General features: G+C 45.4%; 1 protein-coding gene across 1 annotated transcript in view; it reads right to left on the reverse strand.

The window, feature by feature from the left end:
* Positions 1–1,234: 1,234 nt before the first annotated feature.
* tkta (transketolase a) overlaps positions 1,235–9,187 on the reverse strand; it is a gene marked incomplete at both ends in the record, with an annotated part of 18,587 nt that continues 10,634 nt past the window's right edge. Inside the window, 6 exons of the mRNA XM_084316407.1 lie at positions 1,235–1,422; positions 2,572–2,694; positions 4,994–5,087; positions 5,946–6,029; positions 6,298–6,428; positions 7,475–7,631. Coding sequence (XP_084172533.1) covers positions 1,235–1,422; positions 2,572–2,694; positions 4,994–5,087; positions 5,946–6,029; positions 6,298–6,428; positions 7,475–7,631 — 777 coding nt within the window. The remainder of the gene's footprint in view (positions 1,423–2,571; positions 2,695–4,993; positions 5,088–5,945; positions 6,030–6,297; positions 6,429–7,474; positions 7,632–9,187) is intronic.

Below are 9,187 nucleotides of genomic sequence, written 5' to 3' on the forward strand. Positions count from 1 at the left end.
AAAAGAAAAACGGTGCATCAACATGGAGTTTCTAGTCGCAAACTCGGGTATGATTTCTCAAGCCTTGGTGTTGTTTGACGTCAGTTCAACACGACTACTCACATAATATAAACTTTAATGTTGTTATTTGCTGTTTTAAGAGTAAATTTGTAAGGATATTAGCTACATGTTGTCATAAACTGCATGCGTAGGTCGGAGATGACGTGTTTCCTGTGTCCAACTTCCCACCATAAATGAATGCAGCATTAACACCTTCACAGCCACAATGAGCACATTCTTCCATAGTCCTCCTAACAGGCCTCACCTGTCATGTTAAAGAGACTATATATGCCACTACTCACACGAAGGCTGTCACACTATACCGGAATGTCCCACACTGCATGGTTAGTTAGCGCAAATTCATTGTGAGGTGGTACTTTTCATACAAGGCTGTTGACAAAAGACAATTGTGTTGGAAAAAGAAATGCTACAACCTTGTGCTAACCGAAACAAACCGGTCATGGTGAAATTGTGGTACGGTGGACATTTTGGTCGAGCATTAGTGGACTTTGAGCATGACTGGTCTTTTGTTTTTGGCCTACCTACTACATTTCAGTTTGATCTCTTTTCATTTTTCTTTTCCCAAGACTATCTTCTACAAACATCAAATCAATCGGACTGTTGTCATGAGAGACTACTTTCACTACAGTGCCCCCCGCCCCGGCTTTCAGAGCTACATCAGAACAATATAAAAAGTATTAAAATAGACTGTTGTAAGTTGCATTAGGTTGAACATTATCAAATAACATTTAAAAACAAAAATAACACACGCAGGAGAGCAACAAATACAGGAAAGCATAACTTAGTATTGTTTTTTCTTTGTATTATGGTGAATGTCCCACTTGTAACCGGGCGGCCGCGAACGCACTTGTGATTTCTGAGATTTGTAATGAACCCACGGTGATGCAGGGAGTACAAGGGGTGTGTGGAGATATGGGTGTTTCTTGTATCCGTGTATGACTTGTTCCGGTGTGTGTATTGTCGTGGATGAGTGACAGAAAGGTACAATGTGGGAGTTTTACTTAAAAATGTACATCACAAACTCACATCACTTTAGTTGAAACACATAGGGGGGTTGGTTCACAGTGAGTGGGGAGCTTTATTATAATTATTTTACTGAACATGGGTGGGTGTCATGTGACTTCAAACATAAACACTTCCTGTTGATTTGAAGAGGGGCGGGAGGACGAGAGAGTTACTTGGCGTTGGCGGACGCGCTGAGCATCTTGCGGACAGCCTGGGCGATGGATTCGCGGTCGATGCCGTAGACCTTGAGCAGGTCGTGTTGCTTGCCGCTGCGCGGGACGTGCGACACGGCCAGGCGCTGCAGGTTGAAGCCCGACTCGTTGATGGTTGCTGAGCACACCGCCTCCCCCAGGCCACCTGTGGAACAATTACCGTGTCGCGGAGAGAGAGAGAGAGAGAGAGAGAGAGAGGGGGAGAGAGAGAGAGAGAGTGAGAATGGGAGAGAAAGGGAGAGAGATAGACAGAGAGTGAGAGGGAGGGAGAGAGAAAGAGAGAGAGTGAGAGAGAGAGAATGAGAGAGAAAGGGAGAGAGAATGAGAGGATGAGGAGATGAACAAATGCTTTAACAAGGATACCTGTTAATACCTGTGAGCCGCCACTAGGGGCAGCTTGGCTAACCGTGAGTAAATGGTAAATGGACTGCATTTATATACGCACTTTTATCCAAAGCGCTTTACAATTTATGCCTCTCACACACATTCACACATCGACGGCGGAGGCGACCGTGCAAGGTGCCGACCTGCTCATTGGGAGCAGTTAGGGGTTAAGTGTTTTTGCTCAAGGACACTTCGACTCGCTGCCAGGAGGAGCTGGGATCGAACCGGGAAACTTCAGATTACCAGATGGCCGCTCTACCTGTCCCCCAGACCCCCAGAGTGACTGACTGACTGAATATGAGTGAGTGACAGTGCCATTCTGTGAGGTGTTTGCATCTAAAAATATCTGAGTCCTCATTTGGTACCAAAGCATGCAGCATGTAGACTATTCACGTCATTATATTTACACACACAAACCCTGTACAGTGCTGTACAGTGCTGCCCTTCCTATCCTAATATTATCTTTGTATACCATGTGTCCCTCTATACTAGTCCCTATTGGTACATGGCAGTCAGGCTTGTGTGTGACTGATTACAGATGCCATCTTTGGGCCAGCCCCCCCCCCCCCCCCCCACATGGGCAGGGCCGTCTGTGTTATCTAGGTCACAGTGAGCCCCATGGGCACATGCTAAGCTAAGGGAATCTGACAGCACTCTGTGGCCCTCACACACGCGCCCTCCCCGGCAAACGGAATGCGCCACAAACGAACAGCGAAAAGTGCTCTCCGTGGTCCAATGAGGACATGCCACCGTACCAACGTCCCTGTCACAGAACCAATAGGAAGACGCCATGGCATCTGGACCAATGAGCGGAGCCCTTCAACTGTATGACGCTGAGATATGCAGGTCGTCGGGTTGGTTCGCGGGCATGCATTATGCAAAAAACGCTCTTAAAATAGCGAGAGCCTACCCTCGTTGTAGTGGTCCTCCACGGTGATGAGGCGGCCCCTGGTGGAGCGGGCGTGGTCGATGATGGTTTTAGCGTCCAGCGGTTTGATGGTGAAGGGGTCAATCACCCTGATGTAGATCCTCTCTGGAAAAGCAATGGCACGTGTTTTCAGTTTGGAACAGCTAAGAGGCCGGGTAATATTTAGCATGAACCTCCGGATATGATCAAATCACAAGACAAAACGTGTATATATTTCACTGTAAATGTCATAGCCGGTAATAAATGTCATCTTTATTTGTATACTTTTCACACAAAAACGGCACCCCAAAGTGCTTCACAGCACTATTGTAGACAAAAAAATATGCATTATGCAAGAGTCAGATATACTGTATGAGCACTGGGTAGTTTCAGGGCATAGATGTATTGATCATACTAAGCTGTGGGTCAACGAGGCCGACATGAATGAAGTGAGCTGGGAGCGTCACTGGGATCATTATATCCTGGATAACGGGTGGATGTGAAGCAAGACGTGCAGCTCAGGGCTGATACCAGACAGGAAGGAGCTTAGACACAAGTCACACGTGGAACCTAAGCTCCAGTGTCTCCGCTAATGAATTGACTGGATTAAACATAGTCGACTTGAGGGAAATCAGCGTAGCGGCTACAGGACTTGGATGCGTATTGTAAACTCATGGGTCTGTCAGCATAGCCAGGAACACGCCAACATTTTGGGAAATTAACTTACCGTCTTCTCCAGAGAGAGACGAGAGGATAGATACCAGTTTCCTCTCTGTGCGTTCAGTAGAAAGCTATCTGGCTGCATGTTAGCCTAGCTTAGCACAATGAATGGAAGCGGACATGACCGGTTAGCCTAATAGGCATTGTCCAACTAACACCTCTCCCGAAGGCTAACCGGTCATGTCCGCTGCCTTTTTTTTTACCATGCATATCTTGTGTCTTACCTATTTTATTTTTGGCATTTACATAATTTCTTGGTCACTACTGTCTACTACTGTCGCTACTGTACCAAAAAAATTGTTTTGGTAGCCTTCCAATATCCTCACTGTCACATGCTAGAGGGGGATGAGTTACTGTGTCTGTACCACATGCTAGAGGGGGAGGAGTTACAGTGTCTGTACCTTCCAATGTTCTCACTGGTCACATGCTAGAGGGGGAGGAGTTACAGTGTCTGTACCACATGCTAGAGGGGGGTGAGTTACTGTGTCTGTACCTTCCAATGTTCTCACTGGTCACATGCTAGAGGGGGAGGAGTTACTGTGTCTGTACCACATGCTAGAGGGGGATGAGTTACTGTGTCTGTACCACATGCTAGAGGGGGAGGAGTTACTGTGTCTGTACCACATGCTAGAGGGGGAGGAGTTACTGTGTCTGTACCACATGCTAGAGGGGGAGGAGTTACAGTGTCTGTACCACATGCTAGAGGGGGAGGAGTTACTGTGTCTGTACCACATGCTAGAGGGGGGTGAGTTACTGTGTCTGTACCTTCCAATGTTCTCACTGGTCACATGCTAGAGGGGGGTGAGTTACAGTGTCTGTACCACATGCTAGAGGGGGAGGAGTTACAGTGTCTGTACCACATGCTAGAGGGGGAGGAGTTACAGTGTCTGTACCACATGCTAGAGGGGGATGAGTTACTGTGTCTGTACCACATGCTAGAGGGGGGTGAGTTACTGTGTCTGTACCACATGCTAGAGGGGGAGGAGTTACTGTGTCTGTACCACATGCTAGAGGGGGGTGAGTTACTGTGTCTGTACCACATGCTAGAGGGGGAGGAGTTACTGTGTCTGTACCACATGCTAGAGGGGGAGGAGTTACTGTGTCTGTACCACATGCTAGAGGGGGAGGAGTTACTGTGTCTGTACCACATGCTAGAGGGGGAGGAGTTACTGTGTCTGTACCTTCCAATGTTCTCACTGGTCACATGCTAGATGGGGGTGAGTTACAGTGTCTGTACCACATGCTAGAGGGGGGTGAGTTACTGTGTCTGTACCACATGCTAGAGGGGGGTGAGTTACTGTGTCTGTACCACATGCTAGAGGGGGATGAGTTACTGTGTCTGTACCACATGCTAGAGGGGGGTGAGTTACTGTGTCTGTACCACATGCTAGAGGGGGGTGAGTTACTGTGTCTGTACCACATGCTAGAGGGGGGTGAGTTACTGTGTCTGTACCACATGCTAGAGGGGGATGAGTTACTGTGTCTGTACCACATGCTAGAGGGGGAGGAGTTACTGTGTCTGTACCACATGCTAGAGGGGGGTGAGTTACTGTGTCTGTACCACATGCTAGAGGGGGGTGAGTTACTGTGTCTGTACCACATGCTAGAGGGGGGTGAGTTACTGTGTCTGTACCACATGCTAGAGGGGGGTGAGTTACTGTGTCTGTACCACATGCTAGTGGGCGGTGAGTTACTGTGTCTGTACCTTTCTTTAGGTGCTCAGCGGCTGCCAGGGCCTCATGCAGGGTGATGCCAGCAGCCACCACCGTCACCTGGTCCTCCTTGCTCTGGTGCACAACCTGGTGAGGGAGAGTCCATGTTAACAGTCAGGTATGAAGTGGCTAGAAGGCACTTTGTGTTGTCTTTCAGTGGTGCAAGGCATCTGCTAAATGGGAGAATTTGTCAAAGTCACACATTTATTTAGGAAATTCTTAAATTTAATTTAAATATAATTAATAATTATACAAAATACAGAATTTACAGGAACATAAAGATTTCACACAGTAGAGACATGGCCTGACACTATATACCATAAGGTAACACAGCACTTTGTGTTGTCATTTAGTGGTGCAAGGCATCTGCTAAATACCTCATAAAATGTGAGAGTTCAGTTTATAGACAGGATTTCACATAACTTATTTAAAGCTTGTATGGTTGTGGGAACAAAGCTCTTGCTAAAACAGGTCTTTCTGTACATGGTTAGTCTATACCTTTGATCAGAAGGAAGGTCTTTCTGCACATGGGTAGTCTAGACCTTCGACCAGAAGGAAGGGGAGTAAAGTGCTGGTAGAGTGGGTAGTTACCATCTTTAGATAATGAAGTACTTCTCTACTGTCTTTAAACTATGAATGAACACAACACTCTAACTTACCATCTTTAGAAAATAAAGTACTCAACCTCTACTGTCTTTAACTATGAATGAACACAACACTCTGATGTACAAACTGTAGATTTTAGCTTTGAAAATATTGTTCATCAAAAAAACTAAAATAGACTTACATGTATATGGTTCTTTGTTGCAATGGTTACATTTTAGGCAATCAAAGTTTGCTCACAGGACAAACGTTTAATTTGTCTTACGCACATATTTATGGTCACAAGGAGTCCGTTTTACAGTAGTTTATACCTCAATGAAGCACACATGTTGGTGTTCTCACCTTAGCCTGGCCAACGTGGAAGTCCTCATTGCTGTTATAGATAATGGTGCTCTCTGAGCGTCCAGTTCTGATATAGCAAATACCCTTAAAACAGAAAAACAGAAATGAAACACATTTCCAATGGGAAAAGACAATTTTACAAATAAAATAATATACAGTACATTACATTTCATTGGTATTGTAAACAACTGAGAAGTTGGTCACAGTCAACCAGCACCTGCTAAATGGGTCGGACCCTTTAGCTCAGCTGGTTAATGTGGCTGCTTGTGGATCCTATGGTCCCAGGTTCAAATCCACTCGGTCACAATATGTTGAGGGACCAAGACACTTGTGTTTTTAGGTTTTGAAGTACCTTTGTGCTGGCAGCCAGCTCCACAGCCTTCTCAGTGGCGACACCGTCGCTGGGATAGAAGATGGTCGCCGTGGGGATTGCCCTGAACATGGCTATGTCTTCTAGAGCCATCTGAGAGGGTCCATCCTCTCCTGGAATACAGATACACACACACAGACTGTGACATGATCCCATTCTCCCCACATTACAATTGAACCCTTGAGACGAAGAACCCTGCACTCCGACCCACAACATATTAATACAGTGTCACACATTTTCACCACATCTGTGTGTTTACACGCCTAGACATATACAAAAACCTGTGTAAACCATTCATTTTCTATGGTATTGTTATATACTTTGAACTTGAACTAGGTAAGGCTTCAGGCTATGGTCCCATTGTGTTTTTCAGCTAATATGTCCCAGCGTAGTGTAGCAGTCTGTTCTGAAGATCTTGGAAGTGTATTTATTGTTGTAAACTGACAAAAAGTAACCACAACTTCTCCTGCCTTTAACCATTTCACTACCACACTACATAATGTTAACCCTTTCACTGCCACACTACAAAGGGTTAACCCTTTCACTACCACACTACAGAGGTTAACCCTTTCACTACCACACTACAGACGGTTAACTTTTACACGTCACTCCAATTCACGGTCACATACTTAGATCTGAAAGCGTCATTCATCTCGATAACCTAAAAACCTGGACGGTTCTTTGTCTCAAAGATTCAAAAGAATTAACAGACTCGAGGGATTCATGCATATAGGTTTTCTTTTCTTTGTTAGTTTTCACAGACATAAAAGTGACAGACAGACAGACGGACAGAGAGAGCGGCAAGCAGGGTACCTGCACTAATAGAGGAACACCTGGTTCCCATGGTGACAGCTTCCGGGACAGACAGGGAAGGTGAAAGAGGGAGGAGGGGTTGAGGGCTAGGAGGAGGAGGAGGAGGAGGTGAAGGGTCGGGAGAACACAGCATTAGAGGGAGAGAAAGAAAGGATTGGAACAAACCACTCACAGAGGAATCACTTTGGCTAATGCAGTAAGTAGGAGAGGACTGAGTCAACAGGCAGGTGAGGCTCGAGTGCATCATGGGACTAGATGTGGTTAAAGTATGAGGGGGTGTGTGGAGGTGGGGTGGTTGGTGTGGGGCGGAGAGGGGGACGGGCCAGGGGCGGGGCCGGATACGAACCGATAGACAGGCCGCAGTGGGAGCCACAGAGGTTGATGTTGCTCTCTGAGATGGCGGCCATGCGGAGCTGGTCGAAGGCGCGGCTGAACAGGTAGGCCAGGGTGCTGGCGTACACGATGTTCCTCTCGCGCGCAGCGCAGCCCATGGCAACACTGACCTGGGAGACAACGGGAATCAAACAACGGATGACGGTTAAAGGAACACTCAAAAAGTATTACTTAAAAATAATAAAGCAGATGTATTGTTTGTTATTATATAATCTCATGTATATCCCAGAAATGACTTGGATTGAGATTTATCAAGTTAAAAGAGTTGGGATGTGTGATTGATGTCATTATGATGTTAACATATTCCAGAAAGTACTGAATACAGTTCAGTGAAATTGTGAAAATGAAAACATTATGGCCTTTATATATATATATATATATTTTTTTTTAAATGTGATCGAGACCCTGCAGAACCTCTCCTATGTCTCCCCTACTCTGTCTCCCTCTCAGCCTTCCTATACTCTCTCAATAAAGAACCATCTCTCCTGTGTCTCCCCTACTGTCTCCCTCTCGGCCTTCCTACTGTCTCAATAAAGAAAAAAGTGGACTGTGGACTCAAACACATTATGGGATATGTAGTTGACTTCTGAGTGTTATGTTGTCCAGTTCCTGATGGTTTTAAGAAAAATATAAATCATCACCTTCCTGCTACTATAAGTGAAAGTGCACACAGGTCCAATTTCACTGACTTTTCCCTGTCTGATTTCTCCATTGACTTTGTCAAAATTGGACACAGAAAAAGCACTGAAATAGCACATATCTGCACTTTCCCTTACAGTGACAGGAGGGTGATGATTCATATTTTCTCTTTGAACCTGGAAACGCCACGTTAAGCGGAGCGTCAGCGTCTTTCAAAGCCCAGGAGCTTAATGTCCCATATGAGTGGAATCGGTAGCACACCGCCCTCGTTCACGAATCATTTCCTGCTTCCTGTGTCAAAAGTCTTCCCCATAATCCTCTCTGCTACTCCGTCTGAACCTCAATGTGCCGAATGAAAAAGAGAAACATGACTGGTATTTCATTATAGTTGCTAGGATAGACCGCAGACAAATATCCTTGAAAATACCACACGGTCACTACCACACTACAAAGGGTTTCACTGCCACACTACATAATGTTAACCCTTTCACTACCACACTACAAAGGGTTTCACTGCCACACTACATAATGTTAACCCTTTCACTACCACACTACAAAGGGGTAACCCTTTCACTACCACACTACAGAAGGTTAACTCTTTCACTACCACACTACAAATGGTTAAGTTACCATTTCACTACCACACTACAGAAGGTTAACCCTTTCACTACCACACTAAAAAAGGGTTAACACTTTCACTACCACACTACAGAAGGAGAAGGTTAACCGTTCACTACCACACTACAGAAGGTTAACCCTTTCACTACCATACTACAAATGGTTAACCCTTTCACTACCACACTACATAAGGTTAACCCTTTCACTACCACACTAGGGTTAACACTTTCACTACATAAGGTTAACCATTTCACTACCACACTACAAAGGGTTAACCCTTTCACTACCACACTACAGAATGTTAACCCTTTCACTACCACACTACAGAAGGTTAACCCTTTCACTACCACATTACAGACGATGAACCTTTAAATTGTAATGTTTAAAATTTTTTAATAATTCAAAGCTT

Source organism: Notolepis coatsorum (assembly GCF_963971535.1).
Source record: "Notolepis coatsorum genome assembly, chromosome: 6".
Lineage (NCBI taxonomy): Eukaryota > Metazoa > Chordata > Actinopteri > Aulopiformes > Paralepididae > Notolepis > Notolepis coatsorum.